Source organism: Grampus griseus (assembly GCF_964374135.1).
Source record: "Grampus griseus genome assembly, chromosome: 7".
NCBI classification, from domain to species: Eukaryota; Metazoa; Chordata; class Mammalia; order Artiodactyla; family Delphinidae; genus Grampus; species Grampus griseus.
In genome coordinates, this window is record NC_139001.1 from 67,028,952 (window position 1) to 67,056,694 (window position 27,743).

The 27,743-nt window shown below is 37.0% G+C and overlaps 1 protein-coding gene across 2 annotated transcripts in view; it reads left to right on the forward strand.

The window, feature by feature from the left end:
- Positions 1–12,822, forward strand: part of GRB14 (growth factor receptor bound protein 14) — a gene marked incomplete at its 5' end in the record, with an annotated part of 125,449 nt that extends 112,627 nt beyond the window's left edge. For both annotated transcript variants that reach the window (XM_082658992.1, XM_082658993.1), the window contains 6 exons: positions 2,923–3,003; positions 8,113–8,229; positions 8,321–8,393; positions 8,541–8,628; positions 10,820–10,913; positions 12,216–12,822. In XM_082658992.1, the coding sequence (XP_082515118.1) occupies positions 2,923–3,003; positions 8,113–8,229; positions 8,321–8,393; positions 8,541–8,628; positions 10,820–10,913; positions 12,216–12,362 (600 nt within the window). In that variant the 3' untranslated portion in view covers positions 12,363–12,822. The remainder of the gene's footprint in view (positions 1–2,922; positions 3,004–8,112; positions 8,230–8,320; positions 8,394–8,540; positions 8,629–10,819; positions 10,914–12,215) is intronic.
- Between the last annotated feature and the right edge of the window lie 14,921 nt (positions 12,823–27,743).

The following is a 27,743-nucleotide window of genomic DNA, read 5'->3' on the forward strand; positions in this document are numbered from 1 at the left end:
GACTGTCTCCTTCTTACCTTTTTTTCCCTCTCGTTTGACTCTTCTCAAAGCCTCTTTCAAGTCACAGATGCCCAGTTTAAAGATGCTCTGTTGTATTAGTTTTCTATAGCCGCTGTAACACATTACCACCAACCTAGTGGCTTAAAACACAAATTTATTATCCTATACCTCTGTCATTCAGAAGTCTGAAATGGGTCTTATTGGCCTAAAAGCAAGGTGTCAACAGGGCTCCGTTCTCTTTTGCAGTCTCTAGGGGGAAATCCATTTTCTTGCCCTTTCCAGCCTTTAGAGGCTGCTCATGGCAACTTCCTCCACCCTTAAAGCCAGCAATATCCAGCTGAGTCCTTTCCATGCTGCCATTTTTCTGGTTCTCTCTTCTGGTTCTGGATAAGGACCCTTGTGATTACATTGGATCTACCAGGATCATCCAAGATAATCACGTCATTTCAAAGTCAGCTGATTAGGGACTTCCCTGGTGGTCCGGTGACTAAGAATGCACTTCCACTGCAGGGGGCACAGGTTTGATCCATGGTGGGGGAACTAAGATCCCTCATGCCACGTGGTGCGGCCAGAAAATAAATAAATGAAAATAAATGTAAAAAAAAAAAAAGTCAGTTGATTAGCACCCTTAATTGTATCTGCAACCTTATTTCCCCTTTGCCAGGTAGCCTAATATATTCACAGGTTCTAGGGATTAGGGTGTGGACATATATGGGGACCATTATTCTGCTACCACATCTGTGTTCCCTGTTTATTTCAGTTATGGCAAAGTGTTTCCAGATGAGGCTGGAAATAGAGGCCAGCATCAGTGAGGTCCTTTATCACGGAGCCGATGAGAAACCACCACGGTTTCAAATAGGAAAGTGATATGATCTGTTTTACACTTTAAAATAATCAGTTACAGGAAGCCTTGGCCTGCCAGCACAGACACATTTGAGGCTCTCTAATAGGGGACTGGCAGCTTGTTGTCAGTGGGGCACTGGTTTGATCCCCCTGGCTGGTGCAGCTGGGCTCACCTGGTGTTAGAGGTAGCTTTTGCTCATCTCCTTTGGTTGTCTATCGTGTTATTTCCAGAGTTTATCGTTGTACCTAGTATCAAGGAGCAGGGAAAGACTAGTCTATGTTATGTTGGCTGGACCAGAAGTGTCCTTCTTCTTTTCATTATGTGTTATTTATTGGATATAGCCTCCCCCAAGAATTTGGCCCCTTGTTTTATTTTCCTTTCTTTTTTATATACACATGTAAACTCTTCGTGTAGCATCAGATAGAGATATTCCCATTCTCTTTGGAGAAATTCCAGTTACATATAGAATCAGAAAAATCAGAAGACTTAGAAAAGGGGAGATTTGCTCATGTACAGTGTCCTAGTTACATGTTGTCTTTTCCCCTTCCCTTCAGTTAGAACTCTGCTAGTTTCTCTCTAACACATTTTGGTCCCTTATCTGCCCCTCCATAGGACAGGGAAATGTTAAGGTGACCCATGCCCTACCCCTTAGCCAGAGTTAACTTTCAACAGCACAGAAGCAACTTCCTAACACCACAGGTACCAGGGACAATACATCTTTGAAGGAAACAGTCTTATTAGTAGGTAGCAGGCTTTTCACTGCAGGTAAATAAAAGGTGTCCAAGCAGCATGTCCTTGTGAAAGTGTGGTTGCAGGCTATTGTATATTCTCCAAATGAACTTGACTAGGAATTAAGCTCCTCTGTCTTCTTTTTAAAGTTACTGTAGGCTTAGAGTTGATTTAAAATAAATTTCATTAGGTCCTATTAATGTCAATCAAACCTTAAATTAAAAAATAATTTTTATAAGTTGGGAAATAATTGGATAAAGAAGTCAACACAGAGAATTTTAAATGACTGTATTCATGTTAAAAGCAAAATCTTGAAAACAGTGACTCCCCTCACCTCCCTCTGATTTTCTGCCTAATTACCAAATATATCCACTTTGCTGCAATTGCTTTTAAGAAAATAGTTTTTAGTAGAGAAACAGCTCTGTTAGAATGTTTAAATGGAATTCATCCTAAGGGTAAGATTGGTTTCCATGGTGTCTCTTCAATCTCTTCTATATCAGACCTACTTTTAAGTTCATAATGGCTCCATGAAATGGAGAGAATTATAGAGGGCAATGGCAGTTGGCGTTCTTAATGTTTCTCAAACTAACAATCCAATTATACTCTAGACCCACTTTCCAATTGTAGCCTAGCAGTCCAGTTCTTATGATGCTACCTCTTGAAAGTAAAGCCTCTGTAGTTCTTACCTACTGCTCTTTACACTGTATGCCATGACTCTTTGTCTGAAATTAGCCTGATTCCCCACCATTTTAACTTCCCTGAATTTAAAGCCAAAAATTAAACAATGCCCTAAGAGTACTGTTACCAGAGGGTGATACAGTGCCAAGAATCTTCAAAATAGGATCAAGTTTATGGATTACAAAAGACAATGTAATTCATCAATCAGTCATTGAAGAATTATGGTAAATTTTACCCAGTTCTGCTTAGGATGTGTGTCAGATCCTCAGAGTCTTTGTACCATAAAGTCGGGCACCCTTCCCAAGTGAGCTTTCTTAGTGCTAAGCTCCAAATGGTTTTGGTGCTATTGACACTAAGAATAATGAGTAGGAGTGTCAGTTCCAGATCTTTATATTGTGAGCTAGAACTTACGTGTGGGTCCAAATAAAAGACACTGTCTTTTAAACTGTACTATTTACACTAAAAGTTTACTATTTAAACTAAAAGTTTACTAAAAGTACACTAAAAGTTTACCATTCAAAAGTATGGCTGCTTTACTTGTTTTAAGGAAAGCTTATAATTTTCAGTTTTTATATTGATGATGTATAATTAATGAAAGTGTTGATATTCAAAAGTTGTAGTAAAACTCTGTGTAGTAAAAGTGGCGGGAATGTGTTTTTATTATTCTGCAGTATGGCATGCAGCTGTACCAGAATTACATGCACCCATATCAAGGTAGAAGTGGCTGCAGTTCTCAGAGTATATCACCCATGGTAAGCACCAAGTTTTTGAACCTACATTTTATTTTATATTTACATTAATTTGCAATCACATTACATTATAAATGTACATTTCCATTCTTTCCTTTTGGTCAAGTAAAGTAACTTTTTGGCACCATCCTACTATCATGTTATATTGAACTATTTTTTTTTTTGGATTTTATATGATTGCAGCCTATGTGATAAAATCACAATAATCGAGCACACATGAAGTATTCAGTTACAATCATGTTTTATTTTATAGAGAAACTTTAAATATTTGAAAGAATTATGCGAGTGATTCTTTGTCATTACATTTGAGGATTAGATTTTAATAAGATAATTTATAGAACATTGTCCTTGAGATTGTAGATCTTTCTTCAAATTATTGATTTGATGGTGGGTTTATTTATTAAATATTCATTCTGGGATTATCATAGCCTGTGAGCTCTTTTGCATTCTGACTTTCTAACAATTAAATTTTTGAAGTTCCAGGTCCTTGAAAAGCATACTGCTCTCCAGGAAACCCAAAAGATGCAAGCCAAAATACAGGTCGTGCATTGCGTTAAGACTAGCACCGCTTCACAGATTTATACTAAATGCCACTTGGATATTTACAGGCAGATACATTTTTTCCCCTTTTTGGGACCTAATTTTAATTTCCTGTGCATTAACACAAGAAATTTATTTCTGAACTCCAAGTTTATGTTCTGCTATTTTTGCTTGTGCTCCTTAATATTGAGTGTATTAGGAATTCAGAAGTATGAGCCCATATTACAGTCAGCTAACGTGCTACATTTCCACTTAGGTTAAAACATGTGTTTCATGCCTGTGACCAAAGAAGGTGCATTTCCCTACATGTAACGTAGCATATAAATGCTCAGCTCTAGGAATGAAGCATGAAATAATGTTGATTATGAAGTCCGATAGACTAATATGGAAAAAGAACTCCAATGCTGTAGTTACGTTGCTTTACGTTATGGAAGAGTAACTTTTCATCTTTGTATCACATTACTTTTTAGCCCTAAAATAAGAAACTAAGGAATGTAATGAGTTTTTATAAAAGCAATAGCTTTAAGGTGAGAATTTTTACAATTTGTCAGCATACTGTAATCTTTTAATTCATATATGTATATATGAATAATGAATTTTATTATCTTAATCCTTTCCTAAATCCTTCTAAATTTCTTTTAAAGTCATTAGGATGAGCATGTTAATAGCAGCCATGATTTGGAGGTAGTTATTATTTGGTGTCCTCTTAATCATAGAAAAAAATGTTATAAAGTAAGTACTTTCTAGTCTCATCACTGTCATTAGTGTACAAGTATGGTATTATTCTTGCTTCTTTCCATTGCAAGTGATCCTCCTGTTGATCAGTACGTCTATGGCATTTTGGATAATGTAGCTTTACTTGTTCAGCACCTTGTATGAGAAGACATTCCTTGTATGAACTGGCTGTAAATAGGGATAGAAGGACAAGAGGTTTAAGTCTCTGTGTGGTGAGGAAGATGACCTGTCCTGTATGGCAGTTGACATGATCAGAGAGAATAGCATCAAGAATTCTATCTCTACTCTTCTTAATTTTCATGAAGGAAACTAAGAAGGTTGGGGAGGTATTTGCGTTTATTTTGGTGTCTATACAGAATCCCAGGATAATTTCTACATTATCATGAAAGAATCAGTGACCTATATCCTGGATGCCAGTGTCTCTCACCTGCCTCTGCTGGTTTTCATTGAGGCCCCATGTTCAAGGAACAACAGGGAAAAGTTCACATACTTAGTTATAGTTTTAAAGGAACAATATTGTCTTCTTTTCCAGGGATTCATTTTGAGAAGGGAAATGAGAAAAAAATTATCATACCATAATGAACATCATAACTATATATAGCACATAATAGCCATCCCATCAGCCTTTGAAATGAGAATCATCAGCAGATATTTCAAGAAGCCAAATGTATTTGGTCCTTTTTAGGATAATAAAAGGGATTCATTTAAAGGAACATCTGTTAATATGGTCCTGGCCAGAACAAGGGGATGGGAAAAACAAGTCAACTGAAGTTCTTATTATTTTTCACATTTGACTCTGAGCTAGACATCCCAAACTGCACTTTCTTCCCTGTACCTCCCATTCTGTGGTACATGAAAGAACCTTAGATAGGGCCTGTTACTATCTTTACCGTAAGCGTGACCTTGATTGAGTCACTGCCGTCCTACAGTATAAAATAAGGGGGACAGTTGCGTGATCTCTAGAATCGATTACACCTCTGATGTCCGGTGGCTGTGTATGACACTGATGAGAGGACAGTGTCTGAGGAAATTCTGTGCCCTCTTACTAAGGCCTGTGCTACACGTTTATGTAGCTCTTTCAAATGGGGTGACAGGGAGTGAGTGACTACGAGTTGCTGCTTAGCTAAGCTGCCTGAAAAACATTTCATGTTCCAACCTCACTAAAAGTGTTTGGATCTGATCTCGAGGTGTGGTCTGGATAATCCAGGATATACCCAAGCCTCTTCTTTCTTAAAAAGAGAGGCATGCCATTAAAATCATGGACCCTCTTTTAGGGCTTGCCCTATTTATCCCACCAGAAGGAAGAAGTAGAAAAAGGGACAAATATTTGAGAAATACACTGATTCTGAATGTTATCAACATCACTTTTCTATGTGAAAGAAATTGAGCTGAAAATGACCTTTTGGTTCAAGTCAGATTTTGCTTCACTTCCATTTCTTTGTCCACCAAAGGTAAACTATTAATTTTTCATCCACCACCTGCCATTCAGTAGAAAACATTTTCTATATTCCTGTGTTTTCCCCTAGTGTAATGTAGCAAATGAAAATACTTATTTGTATCGTAGACTCCCTACTTAGGTCAAGTAATTATGTAACATGGGATCTTATTTTACATTTCAGCCTGTCATGTTATAGGAGAAAAATGAAAAAAAGAATAAGAACTGGTTATGTTTTTGTTTCCTAGCGGTATTTTTATGTTATCAGAACCTTGTGATTACAGAGCCCATCTTGGCATGTGAAGGCAGAGATATTATAAGGATAAAGCTATCATTATGATTGAGATTAGTTACTCTCTGGCTTGGGCAGGTGGAAGCTTTTCATTAATGTCAGCAAAGCAAAAGTATATCCATCTGGTCCACAGCCCAGCACAGAAGATCACGGGGTGAGAAGGGCAAAGTAAGGTGTGACAGCAAATAGAGATTACAGAGACAGCATCTGTTTGGAAAGAGCAGCTGTCAGTTATGAAGCCTCCTATAACAAATGAAAGATTGCACGCCGAATCTCCAGAAATAAAGATGAACCGTAATAAGATTGTGGACCACTACAGCAAGGTTTCAAGAGGAAATAATAAATGCTAATAAAGTGGGATGTGTAATGCAGTGATAAATTATCCCCCCTCCCATTTTTGTATGAACCAGGTTTTGTTTCAAGCAGACTTTTGTTTGTTTGTTTGTTTGTTTGCGGTACGCGGGCCTCTCACTGTTGTGGCCTCTCCCGTCGTGGAGCACAGGCTCCGGACAGCGCAGGCTCAGCAGCCATGGCTCACAGGCCTAGCTGCTCCGCGGCATGTGGTATCCTCCCGGACCGGGGCACGAACCCGTGTCCCCTGCATCGGCAGGCGGACTCTCAACCACTGCGCCACCAGGGAAGCCCCTCAAGCAGACATTTGACTAGAGTCTGTTAGACCAAGCAGGGTATGGCTGAATCCATGTGGAGAGAGAGAAAATGGTCTTAAGCCAGGAGACTCCAGGTGTATCTTGGCTGATCCTTTACAATGAGAACTCCGGTTTTTGTGTTGCTCTTCTATTAATGACGAGTGGGGAAAAACTATTAAACATTGTTCATGCTGGTTTTGGATGTTTTGTCTTTTAAGAGTTTTAATTCTTATAAATTGAGTGACACTTTTTTAAAAAAAAAATCTTTATTGGAGTATAATAGCTTTACAATGGTGTGTTTCTGCTTTATAACAAAGTGAATCGGCTATACATTTACATGTATCCCCATATCCCCTCCTTCTTGCATCTCCCTCCCTCCTTATCCCACCCCTCTAGGGGGTCACAAAGCACCGAGCTGATCTCCCTATGCTATGCGGCTGCTTCCCACTAGCTATCTATTTTACATTTGGTAGTGTATATATGTCCATTCCACTCTCTCACTTCGTCCCAGCTTACCCTTTCCCCTCCCCATGCTGAGTGACACTCATAACTGAAGATTCTGACAACTGTTTTTTTTTAGGATGCATGACTTGGGTTGGCACACATTTTAAAAGATGGTTACAAAGTAGAGCCCTAAACAAAGAAAAAAATAAAAATAAGGTCCAGGTTTTGGATGTTTTATTTTCACCTTCAGAGACTATGAATACAAAAAGTAATTCGCAAAAAAGATGACTTTATTACTTGTTTAAAATCATGTTTGTTTACAGAGTATGTCTTCCTTTTATATCAGTTCTTCTTTTGTCATTCAGACTTATTTTTGAAGTTCTCATTTTGCCATGTTCATGCTCACAAGATGAAAAAACATTCACGTATTAAATCACAGAAATTTTAGTATTATGGAGTTACCTGAATTATTTCACTAAATTTCATTTTCTAAGTTAGAGAAAAGTTGATGTGATAAACTTTTAAAATACATATTGTTGGTTATAAAATATGGGTACTATTTGTTTCTAAAGAAGTGATGTAAGTCAGTCTGTTACAGCTTTAGTGTATCTTGAAACTTAATAAGTAGATAGATTTGACAGTTAAATGATCATTGATGAATCTCAAAGCATAATAGAGAGGTGAGTTTCGAAGTGATGGATCTTCTTAGCCACAGGAAAGGTTATTCTTTTCTAAATATGAAGAGATAGGGTTGCTTTAGAAGAAAGACATGCTTACCTTGAAAGCTTTTAATCTCTTTATTCAACACTTAATTCAATGACCTTAACAAATAACTGTATAACTTATTTAACCAAAATATTTTATAGCACCATTTTCTGTTGAATATGTATTGTTAACTTTTTAATTTCCTGCTAGCCACCTTTGGAACCACATCCTAAAATGGAAACGTACTGCCAGCAAAGCACTGAAAGGTAACTTCAAAGATGTTTTCAAGGTAAAAAATGTGCTTTTTTTTCCAGAGAAGTATATCAGAGAATTCCCTGGTAGCAATGGACTTCTCAGGCCAGAAAAGCAGAGTTATAGAAAATCCCACTGAAGCCCTTTCAGTTGCAGTTGAAGAAGGACTAGCTTGGAGGGTACAAATTAGCTTCCTGTTCTTCAAAATATTTATGATTTGAATTTGTTTCTCCCCGAAAGTTAAAATTTGTTTCCCACTTCCTTGCACAGAAAAAAGGATGTTTACGCCTGGGCACTCATGGTAGCCCCACTGCGTCTTCACAGAGCTGTGCCACAAACATGGGTATGTCTCTGCATATTCAGTGTGACTAACTGGGTGGCAAGATGTGCATTTAGATGTAGTCATTGAGGGGTTAGGGTAGAAAGTACACATAATTAAATTGTGATCATTTCAAACAAATCTTTGTATTCCTCCACTTTATTTCTTCAGCTATCCACCGGTCCCAACCATGGTTTCACCACAAAACTTCTAGAGAGGAAGCTCAGCGACTGATCATTCAGCAAGGTCTAGTGGATGGGTAAGTTTGATTTTGAGTAGCACTGATTTTGATTTCTCCTATAATCAGTAATGACTTATTCAGCACACACAGAGAGTTTTGACTTCAGCTTATTAAAACAGAAGTGACTTTATTCTATAAGGATGGTTGTCATTGAATCCTAGCAATACCTATACAGTTCCTGTTACATAGTGTGTGCTTAGTATTTGCGCATAAGGAGAAGATAGCTGAACAGGATGCTCTGCTCTTAACCAGTGATCACTAATATTACCCATTCTGTGCATCTCAGGTATTAATTGATGGGGGGGGAACTGAACTTGTTTTGGCGTGTCAACATTTTGATTTGAACGAGTAATATGTTTGCAAAGTATGGTTTGTGTCATGACACTATCTTACGTATTATACATTTTTTTAGGTTTGATGCAGGGTGTGTTAAAGTAAAAAGTTGTTTCTTACATATTTAGACTATCTTATTTTTTTCTTTCTGTTTAAATCCCTATTTTCTTTTCTCTAAATTTTAACAGTTTAAAGGAATATAAACCTATGAAACCAGTACTTTTTGACTCTTCTCATGTTATCTTTTAGTGGGATAACACAGAAGAGACAGGAGAAACAGAAAATTTATTATGCAAGATTTATGATCTAAAGAATTTTCTTTTTCTCAGATTACTCAGTATTTCAGATATCAGTACTTCCTATAATACTAGCTGAATTCTCTTCCCAAATGCAATACAAGTTAAGGAGCTTGTATTGAGGTTTGGATGAGAAATAAAACCAGCATCAATTTAAACAAGTGGTAATGGGATCTTATATCTTCATGGGTTGGCTTAAGATGATGGCAAAATTTCAAGGTGATTTAATACTGACATTTGGATAAAAATGCACCTTCACATGGAAGATTATTAATAGCAAGTCGGCATTTCAGTAGAATCTAAATAAGAAAAGATTTCAATATACTTCTCTGCATGGAACACGGTCTTTTCAGATATAAATCTGAGCAATCAGCAGAATTACCATCTAAGACCAAGAAAAGAAATAAATCACAAAGAATTGTCAAAATGTTTTGGAGGATTATACTTTCCCTTATTTCTGAGCCCATTTTTTGTAAATTGAATGAAATAATTGCATAAAGAATGACAGTATCTTTATTTTTAAAAATTTTTAATTAAAAAATGGGTTATTTGGGGTATTCTTTTGGAAAGATGTGATGATGCCAGGCAATCCACTAGGTGGTAGTGGTGATCTACTCAGGAATGGGGAGAGAATTAAGCTTGATTGACCAGTGAAACTCCCTTTTGTCCCATCTCCTAGAGATGTAATGTCGGAATCTCACACAGCACAGATGAAATGGATAATCTCATCAGACATCTGTGATGGCTCAGATTTGGCTGTCTCTTTGCCCAGGCACAGTGAGATTAGTATTGGAGTCACCAGTGGGGACTGTTTGCACAGTCTGTTTGCCAACAATTAATATAAAGCTGGTTATGCACTGAATTGCCAGTTAATAAGAATCCACGCCTGGCAGCATTTTTCTCAGGCCATTAGGCCATGTCTTGTTTTTCTAGCCTGTTATAGAGGCTTTTCTACTGCATTCTTCAAGGTTAAAGTATATGTTGTTTGAGTGTTTCTTTTACTTAAAATATTTTGCTCAAACATTTAATAAATGATTTCAGGATTGATTTTTTAGAATATATTAATTTTTCACTTTCTGTTGTGTATGTAATAGTAGGAACCAGAATCAAAAGAAAGGATCCAGTGTAGAAGAGGGGGTTAAAAATTATTTCACTCTAAATAAATTTCTTTTTTTAGGGCCTAACATGACCCAGAAGTTAAAATAACAATATGCTAATAATGCCTTATTCCCTGTACCAAAGAGTTACATGTGAATACCCAGCTTTCCCAGTGGAAAAAGGACGTAGCACTAATTATTGATGCCACATAGCATTATATTGGTTATTGTGAGCAAGCATTCTGACAAACGGCTGTGTATTTATCCTATTAAAATTAAATTAGCTCTGATGATAGTTTTATAGTATAAGGTTTATGTTATACCATATTGTTTACCATGTTGGATAATCCCATCATTGAATACACAGTAAAGGAAAATTCTGGCTACATTTATGAATATACTTCCTGGATTTGGTACAGGCTATATTTCTATGAAATCCATGAGTAAATGTAGAAAAATATTGAAATCCTTCTTTCTCTTTAGAGTTTTCTTGGTACGGGATAGTCAGAGCAACCCCAAAACTTTCGTACTGTCAATGAGTCATGGACAAAAAATAAAGCACTTTCAAATTATACCAGTAAGTAATTTGTGATTTCATATTCGTATATTAGAGATGATCTTAATGCATAAGCTTTTGGAAACTTTAGTTTTTTTTTGGTTCTTTTATTAAATATAATTTGGGAACTTGTGCTTTGACTAGAGTTAAGTTTGGCAGAAATGGTTTTATGAGCCTGAATTAATATAAGAAATACAGGAATTGCAAAAATTAAATTTCCCTTTTCCCATGAAATACGATTTGGTAATATTGTATAGACCCCGTGCCACCTATTGTTAAAAGGTTACTGAAAATTCCTTCTCCTGAATTCCTCTAGTGGTTCTTTAAAAATCATTATTTTCAAGCCCCTTCTCCTCTCTTGTCCCCACAATGCTTTTTTGGTGTTTTTTGTAGTTTTGTTTGTTTTTAATCATTATGGATAGGTACACAGGTGCTGTGAAACTGGAGATCATTATTTAAACTATTCTGAGCACATTTAAAATTTTTCTGTAATTCTGCTTTGATGTGGTACAACTTGGTTTGGGATTTTTTTGTTGCTTCTGCTGCTTTTGTGTGTGTGTGTGTGTGCGCGCGCGCATGTATGTATGCACGTGGTCTGTGTATTGGAACCAGATAGTGTGGAACAGAGATTCAGTCTACTTTCAAGAAGGTATTACATCAGATTGCTAAGTTGCTAGTGTTTTCTTTTTTTTGAATGACTTCTTTTTGGAACTATCCAAAGTCCACGTGAAGTATCTTCCCTACTTCATTGATTATGTGAGCGATGTCCCTGGCACGTGTGAATTGCTTAATGCCTGAGATCTCACTGCAGAAAACAAAAACAGAAAAACCCCAAAACGCTGTCATTCCACTAACACAGTATTTGATTGCTCCAGAATCAGTTTACTGATACAAATTATGGTGAATATTCATTTTTAATATGTTAAGTAAGGCTTTAGGTAGACAACAACTAGAAATGGAAATTAATTTCTGTAGGTGGGAGTATTAAAATTTTTTGTTTACTTTTACACTGAATAGTGCCGGTTTCTCACTGTGCACTGTATTGATTCAGAATAATCCTACTATTCTAACTACTGAACGTTAAGAGAATTTAGAGACAGAGAAAGTAGAGCCACACTGCTTACCTTAGGATCAGATGGTATTTCTTTTAAATGCAAGTGAAGTTACAAAGAAGGAGTGGACATGCCATAACATTCTTTTCACTGTCCTTTAGTATTATAAACACATCAATTTTGGCATTTAAAGATGCAGTATGCAATAGAATATGATTGTCTTTCTGGGTATTTTGCCCTTCTTACCAGTTTGTTGTTTTTCCTGTTGCAGGTGGAAGATGATGGTGAAATGTTCCACACCCTGGATGATGGGCACACAAGATTTACGGATCTAATCCAGCTGGTGGAGTTCTATCAACTCAATAAGGGCGTTCTTCCTTGCAAGCTGAAACATTATTGTGCTAGGATTGCACTTTAGCCAAACAAGAAGTGACTTGTTAAACTGCTGAAGAAAAAGGACTCAAGAAAAAGGAAGACCATAAATAAGGGTGAAAGCATTGCCATGGTGAAAAGAATCTATTTCTCTTACAAGTTACAAAAAATAGTTTGTGCATTACAAATAAGTAAAGATTTGGATTGACATTACCTTCATCATTTAAATATTAGTTAAAATTAAACCTCCAAAAAAAAAAATCTGGTGTGTTCTTGTGTGATTTTCCATTACTATAATATTTTCTTCAATTATGCACATTTTAAACATCTTTCTGTCCTTATTTACTATAGCAACATTAGAATTCTCAACCACAAAGTATGAAAAAAAGTTGGGGCTCAGAATGAATTATTTGTGGACTGAATTTCAATTAACTACTGTTTTTGTAACTTAAGAAGTATGATAAAAACCTGAGTTAACAATTAAAAGAAGCTACTCACAACCTGTTAATAAAACTAAAAACTATTTTGAATTGTATATTTTCTGAGTTTATTATAACCTTAAAATCAAATCATATTTTGAAATAGCAGCTTAAAATTATTTTGAAGTATTGATATATTGATTTTTTTCAGGATGACTTTTATTACATATTAAATTATTAATTATACTATAATATTTACACTGATACTGTACCTATTAGTGACATGTTATTCACTGCATTTTTTTCATTCACTTAAGGATTGACTGGAACTATCTACTTGTTTTTAAGGAAATGATTAAAATATAGAGGGGATTTATATAATTTGCACATGCTTTCTCATGGCATGTAATCTGTCACAGTGTAACATTTTTCACATTAATATTTCACATTTGCCCCACGCTGTAACTTTCAGAAGTTTCTTTAGATCCTTATACAACTAGATGATTAACCTGATCAAAATGTTAAAATCAAAGATGCAGAATCTATTAAGGTCCGAATAGGTAAATCCATGCTATTCTCTTTGCCTACTCCCTTTTCATCATCTTACCTTGGCAATGTCGGTATGGAAAAGGTTTTGGAAACATGAGGCACCCACCTCCCTTATCACCTCACTGAGACCATCTAGAAAGTTTTTGTTGGGATTTATAACTCTGTTTTTCCTACTTTTTGTGAGAAGGGTATTCATTGTTCTAAAAAAAGATGAGAAATAAAACATTAAATAAACGTTAAAATCATACAAAATATTGCTCATCCCCTTTGATCCTCGTAACAACATTTTGGGAAAGTTAAGAAGATTTTTTAAGAACAATATTTCAAAAATGCATACTGTAGTTTTAAATAAAAGCTATTCATTTTTGGTAATAGAGCATCTGAAAACATTCATACAATGCTAATAAAATCAATTATTACTGAAAAAGAATTACTGGCAGAATTTTAAAAATACTCAATTTGCTTTTAGCCAAAGCAAACCTAATTCTTAAAACACTGAAACTTAGAACATAAATCTGATGCTGTAAAATATCGATCTGGTGTCTACAAAGGCTTGAATGACACATAGGACCCTAAATAGAGGAGCAAGAGGTAAACACACTTGACCCTTTCAACCTTGTAGAGTATCTCTGATTATTTCTGACTTATTTCTGATTTATAAAAATATTTTGTGTTTTGAACTGATATGCATTTTCTTATTTTGCACCAGGGTCAAATTGACAATATCAGAAAATGTAATATTTTAAGTGCTAGACTCTCATAAATTGGCCAATTTGTGCTTGTCTTTGTTATTTGTGCCTCTAACTTCATTCACAATCTAAATTTATTATTGTGGAGCCCAGATTTTGTACGTAATTGCTCATTTTGGTCTTAAAGCATGAGCCAAGAAAAATTACTGAGGAAGGGCTGACATTATCCTTCCTGATTCCTTCTGATAAAGGGTTTTGAACACGTGTGTATGTATGTAAATCTTATATGAAATTAAATCTGAGAGTGTCAGACACATCAAGAGTTAGTACAGTATTAAAATGGATTTCCAAGAAAAATGTGAATTACCTTTGGATTATTTTTCATTTTGGTTTAGCCAAGTTTTGCTATCTTGCACCATTTTAGAGTGGGATTAGGTCAGATTAGCTCTATGTTTTCTTCTTTTATTCTTTTCATATGTTGGGGTTAATATACTTTATTCTCCTAGAAAGAAAAAAAAAACCCAGCAGATCTGGTCCACATTGTTCTTTTTCGTTTTTTTAAATGGAAGAATTATTTATTTTGAAACATTCAGGAAAACTAGGTCAAACAAGATAAAAACTATGAGTGTTTCAGTTCAGAATAATTACTTGTTTCACATGTATAATGGTGCAAAGACCTGACTGATTTGAGTATATTAGTTGGAAATTTTTATCTTAGCTCTATTTTAGGGTGGTGGTCAGCATCAGTTAATCAGAGGCCCATGGGGTCTCTAGCTTCTGATCACCAACAGTGCCAACTCTACATATGGTAGTTGTGTTACAGTAGGGATACCAGACTATCACCTGGATTATGATTTCTCTGAAGAGGAAAGATTATCATTGGTTATGGGTACAATTTGGTGCTTCAAGCTGGCTCCATATTTAGAAAGCTCTTCCCTCTATTGCCAGGCATTCTTAAGCTTTTCTGTGCCTTGGATCCATCTAGCAGCCTCGTGAAATTTATGGACCCTCTTCACAGAATGTCTTTAAATGCAGAAAATAAATAGAATTTCAAAGCACAGTAATTATAGAAACATAACTGTACAATTGTATATGTAGGCGGACCCCAGGTGGAAATGCTGCTGTAGCGTGGCCTGCTGTGTCTCCTGGCTGTGTTGACTGTTGCCCATATAAAGCCTCTAGTTTTCTGTCTCACGTTCTGTAGGGAATACAGGAGCTGATTCTCAGTCAGTGTTAACCCACACCAGTGGGGCACAGAGTAGTTTGCTTGAGGTGCAGGGTTCTTGTAACACTTATTGAACACTCAACCAAACCTTCATACCTGCCTCTTGTGGGATTATCACCTCCTGCCAGTGCTGGCTCCTACACTTTTACCATCTGTGACACTTAGGCATGCTCATAAGCAGGGCACTGCTTGTAATGTCTCTAACTGCATGTACCTCAGACCACAAATTGTAGATGTGAACAAGAGAAAGGCAAGCCTTTGGACTGAGCACATAACTATACTGACCCAAAACGTCATTGCAGAGATCCCCCAATTTGAGAAAGGGATCTGAGTGAATTTTTAACCAGCATAAATACTTGTTTCTACAGTGGGGTATCAGGTGACTAGTCCTTTACCATGCTGGTTCGCTTTGTAATTATAAAAAATTCACCAGTTCCTAATTCGACCCCACGTGATACACAAGGCATTAGAAACTAGAATTAAGATTATAGCTCTGAGGTTAGACTTTGCGGATTTGGATTCCAGGCCATTACATAGTAGCTATGTAGCCTTGGTCAAATCACAGTTTCTTCTTTTCTGTAGAGGGTATTACAATCACCATCACCACCACTTCTTCAGTGGGGGAGGCGGGGGTGTGTGTGTGAAATGAAATCATTGATGTAAAGTGCTTAGCACATGGTGTAGAATCTTAATCGATGCATCTTTTATTATATTAGTGATTGTACATTTAGGTACTCCACCTCCCTGGGACACTGCCCATTCCACCACTGAGAATCTTTGCTATGCCACCACTTGTTTGCCCTTCCTGCCAAGAACGACATAATATACATCATACATCGTGCCTCTGCCCTGGTTTCAGTCCTTTGTATAAGACTGCTTTTGTGGAAGTAGCCACAGTTATAGTACAGTGGGGGGTACCCAGACCATCAGTAGGGACTCTGTGGACAGCTGTCCCTAACTGCACCGGATCCTACAGACTCCCGGGCTTCCTTCCACTTGCTGATTAATAAATATAAAGTGAGATTCGAGATTCTCATACTTTCCATCTCCCTCCCCCCAAATAACATGGATAGGATGGGAAGTATAGAAGATTGAAAACCTGCTCCAGAGACCCCCACCTAGACAACACAGGAATTGAGCTAACACATGGCTGAGTGGAGGAAGAATAAAGGACTCCTAGGTGATGGTACATCTCTGGGAAATTAGTAAACTTTCACTGAATAAATGTGTCCCTGGTTGTACACTTAGAGTGGATTCTGTTCCCCTCAGAAGCTCTTGTAATGTTGGCAATCTGATTAGGAGCTGAAAACAACGCTGTCACCTTGTGTGCTTGTTAAGTTTACTTCAGCATGTACTGAGTGCCTATTATGTGAAAGGCACTTTTAGAGATGCAGAATTGAATATTAGAGTATTGGATACACAAATATGTGTCCTAGAAGCCAAACTGGATAAGTGTTATAAATACAATGGGAGAGAGACATTGGTTACACTTGCTGAATGATGGGAAGAATGAGATGGGTCCTGGAAGGCCTGTAGGATTTACATTTACAAAACCTTGGAGAAAGAGCCGACAGTGTCGTCAAAGGGGGAGTGGAGGCAGCATGGAAAGTGCACAGATTGAATTTAAGAGTTTTTCAGCAAATGACAGCTTCACTGTAACTGAAGTATACAGGGCATGTGACAGAGGGGAAGGCCATGGCTAATAGGACTGGAAAGGCAAGCTTGGCAAAGTGGTTTACATTTTAGTTAAGGAAAGCCACAGCCAGGCGCCCCATTTCATTTTTACCTGGTTGAAATCAGGAATGGGCTTTCTTAGTCTTTTTATCTCTTTTAAACCAAAGAGCTCATCAAGAAGCCATTGCAATAATCTGGGCAAAAGTCAGGAGAGCCTGCTCCAGACCCATAGGCATGAAAAAATGATTTTATGGAGGCAGGAATCATCAGTGTTATCATCAGACACTGGAGAAGCAAAGGGAGGAGTTGAAAATTATTAGTAGGTTTAGGGTCAAGGAAACTAGGAAGATTGTGATAATTATGATGGTAACAAAGGTCCAATTTTAACAGATGTCACTGGAATTCTTTGAAAAAGAATTCTCTTTATTTAGAACCTCTTTATATAGGAAGGTGAGCCTGAAGGCTTGATGCTAAAAAAAATAGGTAAGTACAGAGAACTTCATTTTGCGTTGGAAGATAATTTGGGCATGGAAGTAGACTGGGAGGCAGCAACAGAATGAATCAAGGGGCCTAATGAGATGGTGGGAGGCTGGAAGCTGAGGAGAAAGATGGCCATTGGCAAAGTCCTGAGACCAGGCGGTAAAAAGGACTCCTAAGAACATGGATATTGAGGACATATTTCTTGGAATGTTTGCTGTGTGGTTCTACAATTTAACAACCTTTCATTTTCCCAAACCTGATATGAAGTCTCCACACATACAAATGACTTGGAAGAGAGTTGTGGTAGAAAGTCCAGAGAAAGGACCATGCTCCACATCAAGGTTTAGGTGGAACGCAAGCAAATAAAATTTCAGCAGAAATAGGAAATTCAAACAACAGGAACAAATGTCAGAAATTTTGAGTTGGGCTTCGGCCTTCCAAGTAGATGTAGATTGTTTTACAAAAACCAAAAAGCAGTCTGCCCTCAGCTAAGATATAATTTTCACGTTCTGTAATCGTTAAAAAAAATAAAATCACCCTTTGTTTGCCTTAGCAGCAACCCTAACTCATTCCCTGCCCTCCCCCTTTATAATGTACCTTCTTGCGCATCACCGTTTCTTCACTTGCTGTGACTCAATCACTGACATTCCCCCCACCTCCCTGAAACTGTGTGGCCACATAAAAGGAAAAAATTCAGACCTTTCTTACATGCTCTTTCAGCAACTTTGGTGCTGCTAACCACTCTCTCCTTGAACCATTCCCTTCTTTTGTTTTCCATGTCAACAAAATCCTTACATTCTTCCTATCCTGCTGGATGCCTCTTCTTGGTCTTCTTTACGAACTTGTTGCCCTTTTTGCTCATCCCTTAAATCTTGCTATGCTCAGCTATGTCCTAGGATTAATTTCCCTCCCTCCTTATTTTACTCCAACCCTGTAGACTCTTTCCTTTATTCTCATGGCTTCACATACTGTCTTAAGTGGCTTTAAAACTTGTGCCTCCTTTCTGAACTTTAGATCCATTTATTCGGCTACTTGTTCAACCTCTCCATTTGTATATCTTATAGTTACATCAAACTCTACATTTCTATGGATCTCTTTATCTTCCCTCAAGACCTGATCTCCTCCAGAGCTTCATAGCTCAGTAACCGTGCTACCACCAGCTTTCCAAACAACAACCTAGAAAGTATCAAGTGCTGTAAAACGTCAATTATATCTGTGTATTTCTCTCCACTTCCATTGCCATTGCACAAATCTGGGCCACTTCTTTTCCTAGACTACTATAGCAGATTCTTAGATGGTCTCTCTTTTTCTGATCTTTCTCTATACCCACCCTCCCTCCTCAAGTTCATTCTATACAGAGTGATCTCTCAAAAATACTTGATCATACTACTCACTCCCCTACTTAAAAACTTCAATGGCTTCCTATTGCCTTTGGATAAAGCCTTTTTAAAAGGGCTATGAGGCTTTCATGATTTGGCCTTTGTATTTCCAGCATTATCTTTAGCCACTCATCCTTGCATTCTATTTTCCAGCTAGCCAATTCCCTGGAATAGACTCTATTCTGACATGTTTTCTTTGGCTTTGGCCCTTGCACATACTGGTCCCTTTATCTTGAACACATTTCTTTACTGTTCTCTCCAACCCAGGTAACCCTTTCCCCCTTCTGGGGCTTACGTAACATACTATTTCTTCAGGAAAATTTTCTTGACTATAGATTAGGTTAGGTTACCCAACAGTATGTTCCTCCCACTTTTCTGTTACAATGCTCGTCACACTCTATTGAATTAGTCATTAATTTTTGTTTTCTCTATTAAGTCTAAGTTCCTGGCAAGAAAGGAGTTTGTTCATGGCGGTAGCCTCAGAATTCAGCAGAGTATCTAAGGCAGATATTAAGTGCTCAGTAGAGATTTGTTGAATGAATCAATACAATGATGAGGAAGAACAGAATATAAGATCAGTTTTTGAACTCCTAAATCTGGAGTCCCTATGGAACATCCATGAGGAAATGGTTTCAGACATTATAAGATAAAAGTCAGAATTCAGGTATACCCTGTGATCATTTACCTAATCATGATAATGATATTTCAGTTTCCCTCCATCCTTATTCTTCTTCATTGAAAATTTATACTCATTAAAAATTGCTTTCACATTGAATCCAGTTGAAAACATCCAGAATTCCCATCGTGTTTTTCTGGGCTGGTGGCATGGTATCTCTCCTATTCTGCTTTTAAAAACTGCTGGAGGGCTTCCCTGGTGGCGCAGTGGTTGAGAGTCTGCCTGCCGATGCAAGGGACACGGGTTCGTACCCCGGTCCGGGAAGATCCCACATGCCGCGGAGCGGCTGGGCCCGTGAGCCATGGCCGCTGAGCCTGTGCGTCCGGAGCCTGTGCTCCGCAACGGGAGAGGCCACGACAGTGAGAGGCCCATGTACCGCAAAACAAACAAACAAACAAACAAACAAAACCAAACTGCTGGAGTCTCAGTACTCAGCAAACCTATAAATTCAATACAACCCTCATCAAGATCCTACTGGATTTTTTCCCATGGTGTAGTAATGATTCTAACTTTGTCCAGAAAAATAAACATATAAGAATAGCCAACAGTACTCAGAAAATGGGGGGGGGGGGTTCTATAACATATTAAAACATACATAAAGTAAGAGTGATTAAAATAATTTATAAATCAACTAATGTGATTATTGCGTAACTGAAACTGAGCAACCTGTTTTTGGCTGTTGTTGCTGAGGACTCACAAGAGAAGAAAGCTACTATTTTTCCTATCCTTACTTCAGAAAGCAGAGACTAACATTGTGATTGTAAACATCTGAGCTACCCTCACACCTGAAAAGAGGTGATAAAACCTTGTCCTTTAGAAGTATTGAAGAGTACTAAAAGCTAGATTATCCAAAGAGGAGAAAAGATATTTATTTATATGTTGCAAGAAGTGGAAACGGCCTAACCAAAGGGGAGATATAGTCTAGCTGAAATTGAGAAGCAGATGGTGGTTTGGGTTTTACTTTTGAGTAGCAGAAATCTGTGTCCCTCTTATCCACAGCTCTGTGGATGGGCAGATGATTGGAGAATGCCTGGGAGATGAGACTCTAAGTATTTTTTCTCAGAGAGCAGAGACAAGGGCTTCTGTGGCAGAACCTGGAGACAGGAGACTGCTCAGAGCGCCAAGGGTAACCTGATGGCAGAAGATCCATGTGACAGCAACATATTTTAGCAAAAGGATCAAATGGTGCTAATTGCCAAAGAGGAAGATCAAGCCACAGCCTTTGGTGCCTGGGACAGTGCCTTGGATTTCTATAAAGGTAAAGTTTGCTTCACTCAAGTGTCATTGAGCAAATTCACATTTCTTTAAAATGGAAAAGAGAAGCCAAAGAAAGAATAAAGAATATATATGGAATTAGAATCAATGAGGAAACAGTTGAGTTTTTTAGGTTTGATGGGACAACTAATATTTCACAACTCCCTACTTTACTCTTTATGCCATAATAAATTTCAGATAGTTCAAAAAACCTAAACATAAAATATGAAGTCATAAAGAACTGGAAAAATTATAGAGGAATATTTCTGTAAAACTGTGGTTGTATTTGATCATTAAAGCCAGAAATAAAAGAAGCACTGAAACATACAAAGTTAGTCTATACAAAAAACGAATACCACCACCATAAATAAGGCTTAATAACAAAAGAAAAATTTGATAAAATATTCATAACATTATTAACAAAAAATAAGATTAACATTGCTATTGTGCAAAATGCCTTTACGTATCAATAAACAAGACATGCATTCTAAGAGAAAAAAGGCAAAGAAATAACTAACAGCCAATTTAAAAAAATAGATTGGCAATTTACATATAAAAAGAAGTTCAGCCTTATTAGCATTCAGAAACTAAAATTTAAATTTTGATCAGTTATTTCTTTTTCAAATAGACTGGCATCAAGTATTGTCAAGGATGTGGAGGGAAAAATTAAACATCCCCACCATGTTATTGGTGGGAATTTCAAGTGCTCCATACTTCTGGTAGAATAGTCAGGCAATATTGTGTTTGCGATTTAAAAAACTGAGATATAACTGACATATAACATTTTATTAGTTTTAGGTATACTCAGATACACAATTTGTTATATGTATATATTGTGAAATGATTACCAAAATAAACTCATCCATCACTACCCAGAGTTACAATTTTTTTCTTGTGAAGAAAACGTTTAAGATCTACTCTCTTATCAACTTTTAAATATATAATACAGTATTGTTAACTATAGTCACCATACTATGAAAGTTTATGCCTTTTGAACACCTTCACCTCTTTCACCCAACTACCCCACACCTCTGGCAACCACTAATCTGTTCTCTGTATCTATGAATTCAGTTTTTTTTAGATTCCATCATTCAGTATTTGTCTTTTTCTGTCTGACTTACTTTGCTTAGTATAATGTCTTCAAGGACCATCCATATTGTTGAAAATGGCAGGATTTCCTTATTCTGTGGCTGAATAATATTTGGCAATATATACATAAAATAGAAAATGTGAATTCCACTTTATCAAGAAACGCTATTTCTAGAAATTTATTCTAAGGAGAAAATTGGTCAAATAGTGCATCTAAATGTACTCATCAATTCATCTGTTTACTTATTCATTCACACAACAGATATTTTGTTGGTGCCCACTGTATGCTCAACTATGAACAACTGATGTATATAAAAGACACAATCACTGATCTTGTGGAGCTTATTTTCTGGTTAAAGATACAGACAAAACAGAGAAAATAAATTAAAAATAGATTCAAATGACGTGTAAGGAACTACTAACAAGAATAAGAGAATAATGGATAATGTACATTCGATAAGATGGCCAGAGAAGACCTCTTTGGGGAAGTGTCATTTAGGGGGAGACAAATAATTAAATATATTTACAATATATAAACAATGTTTATATATTTTGTTCTATGGTTGAAGAGTTTTCCAAGCAGTGAAAAGAACACATGCAAAAGCCCAAGGTAAAACAAAACATTACGTACTTGAGGAACAGAACGGTTGGGCATGGTGTGGAAGGAGTGAGTAGCACAGATGATAGTAAAGACAGGTAACATTCAGATCACACAGGCCCTTTTAGGCCATGGAAAGGAATCTGGATTCTATTCTAAGGGGAATGGAAAGCCTTTGATGGCTTTTTCTTTTAATTGGAGTGAAATTGCTTTACAATGTTGTGTTAGTTTCTGCTGTACAATGAAGTGAATCAGCTATATGTATACCTATATCCCCTCCTTCTTGGACCTTCCTCCCACCTATCTAGGTTGTCACGGAGCACTGAGCTGAGCTCCATGTGCTATACAGCAGGTTCCCACTAGCTATCTATTTTACACATGGTAGTGTATTTATGTCAAACCTAATCTCCCAATTCATCCCACCCTCCCCTTCCACCAGTGTCCACATGTCTGTTTTCTATGTCTGTCTCTATTCCTACCCGACAAATAGGCTGATCTGTACCATTTTTCTAGATTCCACATATATGCGCTAATATATGATATTTGTTTTTCTCTTTCTGGCTTACTTCACTCTGTATGACAGACTCTAGGTCCATCCATATCTCTACAAATGACCCAGCTGCGTTCCTTTTTATGGCTGAGTAATATTCCATTGTATATATGTACCACATCTTCTTTATCCATTCATCTATTGTTGGACATTTACATTGTTTCCATGTCATGGCTACTGTAAATAGTGCTGCAATGAACACTGGGGTACATGTGTCCTTTTGATTTATGGTTTTCTCAGGGTATATGCCCAGTAGTGGGATTGCTGGGTCATATGGTAGTTCTATTTTTAGTTTAGTTTTTCTTTTTAATTTATTTTTTTATACAGCAGGTTCTTACTAGTTATCTATTTTATAAATATTAGCGTATATATACCAATCCCAGTCCCCCAGTTCATCCCACCACACCCTGGCACATCCCCCCTTGGTGTCCATACGTTTGTTCTCTACATCTGTGTCTCTATGTCTGCCTTGCAAACCAGTTTACCTGTACAATTTTTCTAGATTCCAAATATACGTGTTCATATACGATATGCTTTTCTCTCTCTGACTTACTTCACTCTGTATGACAGTCTCTAGGTCCATCCACGTCTCTACAAACGACGCAGTTTCGCTCCTTTTTATGGCTGAGTAATGTTCCATTATACATATGTACCACATCTTCTTTATCCATTCATCTGTAGATGAGCATTTAGGTTGCTTCCATGACATGGCTACTGTAAATAGTGTTGCAATGAACATTGGGGTGCATGTGTCTTTTTGAATTATGGTTTTCTCTGGGTATATGCCCAGTAGTGGGATTGCTGGGTCATATGGTAATTCTATTTTTAGTTTTTTAAGGAACCTCCATACTATTCTCCATAGTGACCATATCAATTGACATTCCCACCAATGGTGCAAGGCGGTTCCCTTTTCTACACACCCTCTCCAGCATTTGTTGTTTGTAGATTTTTGGATGATGGCCCTTCTAACCGGTGTGAGGTGATACCTCATTGTAGTTTTGATTTGCATTTCTCTAATAACTAGTGATGTTGAGCAGCTTTTCATGTGCCTCATGGCCATCTGTATGTCTTCTTTGCAGAAATGTCTATTTAGGTCTTCTGCCCACTTCTGGATTGGATTGTTTGTTTTATTGATATTGAGCCGCATGAGCTGTTTATATATTTTGGAGATTAATCCTTTGTCAGTTGATTCACTTGCAAATATTTTCTCCCATTCTGAGGGTTGTCTTTTCATCTTGTTTGTGGTTTCCTTTGCTGTGCAAAAGCTTTTAAGTTTTATGAGGTCCCATTTGTTTATTTTTATTTCCATTACTCTAGAAGGTGGGTCAAAAAAGATCTTCCTGTGATTTATGTCAAAGAGTGTTCTTCCTATGTTTTCCTCTAAGAGTTTTATAGTGTCTGGTCTTACATTTAGGTTTTAATCCATTTTGAGTTTGCTTTTTTGTATGGTGTTAGGGAGTGTTCTAATTTCATTCTTTTACATGTACCTGTCCAGTTTTCCCAGCACCACTTATTGAAGAGACTGTCTTTTCTCCATTGTATATTCTTGCCTCCTCTGTCAGATTAGTTGACCATAGGTGCGTGGGTTCATCTCTGGGCTTTCTATCCTGTTCCATTGATCTATATTTCTGTTTTTGTGCCAGTACCATATTGTCTTGATTACTGTAGCTTTGTAGTGTAGTCTGAAGTCAGGGAGTCTGATTCCTCCAGCTCCGCTTTTTTCCCTTGAGATTGCTTTGGCTATTTGGGGTCTTTTGTGTCTCCATACAAATTTTAAGACTTTTTGTTCTAGTTCTGTAAAAAATGTCATTGGTAATTCGATAGGGATTGCATTGAACCTGTAGATTGCTTTGGGAAGTATAGTCATTTTCACAATATTGATTCTTCCAATACAAGAACATGGTATATGTCTCCATCTGTTTGTGTCATCTTTGATGTCTTTCATCAGTGTCTCATACTTTTCTGAGTACAGGTCTTTTACCTCCTTAGGTAGGTTTATTCCTAGGTATTTTATTCTTTTTGTTGCAGTGGTGAATGGGATTGTTTCCTTAATTCTCCTTTCTGATCTTTCATTATAAGTGTATAGGAATGCAAGAGATTTCTGTGCATTGATTTTGTATCCTTCAACTTTACCAAATTCATTGATTAGCTCTAGTAGTTGTCTGGTGGCATCTTTAGGATTATCTACTTATAGTATCATGTCATCTGCAAACAGTGATAGTTTTACTTCTTTTCCAATTTGTATTCCTTTTATTTCTTTTTCTTCTGTGACTGCCATGGCTAGGACTTCCAAGACTATGTCAAATAACAGCGATGAGAGTGGGCAACCTTGTCTTGTTCCTGATCTTAGAGGAAATGCTTTCGGTTTTTCATCATTGAGAATGATGTTTGCTGTGGGTTTCTTGCATACGGCCTTTATTATGTTGAGATAGATTCCCTCTATGCCCACTATCTGGAGAGTTTTTATCATAAATGGGTGTTGAATTTTGTCAGAAGCTTTTTCTGCATCTATTGAGATGATCATATGTTTTTTATTCTTCAATTGTTAATGTGGTGTATCACACTGATTGATTTGCGTATGTTGAAGAATCCTTGCATCCCTGGGATAAATCCCACTTGATCATGGTGTATGATCCTTTTAATGTGTTGTTGGATTTTGTTGAGGAGTTTTGCATCTATATTCATCACTGATATTGGTCTGTAATTTTCTTTTTTTGAGGTATCTCTGTCTGGTTTTGGTATCAGGGTAATGGTGGCCTCGTAGAATGTTTGAGAGTGTACCTTCCTCTGCAATTTTTGGGAATAATTTGGGTGTTAGCTCTTCTCTAAATGTTTTATAGAATTTACCTGTGAAGCCATCTGGACCAGGACTTTGTTTGTTGGAAGACTTTTAATCACAGTTTCAATTTCATTACCTGTGATTGGTCTGTTCATATTTTCTATTTCTTCCTGGTTCAGTCTTGGAAGGTTATACCTTTCTAAGAATTTGTCCATTTCTTCCAGGTTGTCCATTTTATTGGCATAGAGTTGCTTGTAGTAGTCTCTTAGGATACTTTGTATTTCTGTGGTGTCTGTTGTAACTTCTCCTTTTTTCATTTCTAATTTTATTGATTTGAGTCCTCTCCCTCTTTTTCTTGATAAGTCAGGCTAAAGGTTTATCAATTCTGTTTACCTTCTCAAAGAACCAGCTTTTAGTTTTATTGATCTTTGCTATTGTTTTCTTTGTTTCTATTTCATTTATTTCTGCTCTGATCTTTATGATTTCTTTCCTTCTACTAACTTTGGGTTTTGTTTGTTCATCTTTCTCTAGTTCCTTTAGGTGTAAGGTTAGGTTGTTTGAGATTTTTCTTGTTTCTTGAGGTAGGATTCTATTGCTATGAACTTCCTTCTTAGAACTGCTTTTACCGCATCCCATAGCTTTTGGATCGTCATGTTTTCATTGTCATTAGTCTCTAGGTAGTTTTGATTTCCTCTTTGATTTCTTCAGTGATCTCTTGGGTATTTAGTAGCATATTGTTTAGCCTCTATGTTTTTGTGTTTTTTACCTTTTTTTCCCTGTAATTGATTTGTAATCTCATAGCGTTGTGGTTGCAAAAGATGCTTGATATGATTTCAGTTTTGTTAAATTTACCGAGGCTTGATTTGTGACCCAAGATGTGATCTATCCTGGAGAATGTTCTGTGCGCACTTGAGAAGAAAGTGTAATCTGCTGTTTTCGGATGGAATTTCCTATAAATATCAATTAAATCTATCTGGTCTATTGTGTCATTTAAAGCTTGTGTTTCCTTATTAATTTTCTGTCTGGATGATCTGTCCATTGGTGTAAGTGAGGTGTTAAAGTCCCCCACTATTATTGCGTTACTGTCGGTTTCCTCTTTTATAGCTGTTAGCAGTTGCCTTATGTATTGAGGTGCTCCTATTTTGGGTGCATATATATTTATAAATGTTATATCTTCTTCTTGGATTGATCCCTTGAACATTATGTAGTGTCCTTCCTTGTCTCTTGTAACATTCTTTATTTTAAAGTCTACTTTATCTGATTTGAGTATTGCTACTCCAGCTTTCTTTTGATTTCCATTTTTATGGAATATTGTTTTCCATCCCCTCACTTTCAGTCTGTATGTGTCCCTAGGTCTGAAGTGGGTCTCTTGTAGGCAGCATATATATGGGTCTTGTTTTTGTATCCATTCAGCCAGCCTGTGTCTTTTGGTTGGAACATTTAATCCATTCACGTTTAAGGTAATTATTGATATATATGTTCCTGTGACCATTTTCTTAATTGCTTTGGGTTTTTTTTTTGTAGGTCCTTTTCTTCTCTTGTGTTTCCCACTTACGAGAAGTTCCTTTAGCATTTGCTGTAGAGCTGGTTTGGTGGTGCTGAATTCTCTTAGCTTTTGCTTGGTTGTAAGGGTTTTGATTTCTCCATCGAATCTGAATGAGATCCTTGCCAGGTAGAGTAATCTTTGTTGTAGGTTCTTTCCTTTCATCACTTTAAATATATTGTGCCACTCCCTTCTGGCTTGTAGAGTTTCTGCTGAGATATCGGCTGTTAACCTTATGGGAGTACCCTTCTATGTTATTTGTCATTTTTTCCTTGTTGCTTTTAATAATTTTTCTTTGCCTTTAATTTTTGCCAATTTGATTACTATGTGTCTCAGTGGGTTTCTCCTTGGGTTTATCCTGTATGGGACTCTCTGTGCTTCCTGGACTTGGGTGGCTATTTCCTTTCCCATGTTCGGGAAGTTTTTGACTACAATCTCTTCAAATATTTTCTCGGGTCCATCTCTCTCTCTCTTCTCCTTCTGGGACCCCTGTCATACTAATGTTGGTGTGTTTAATGTTGTC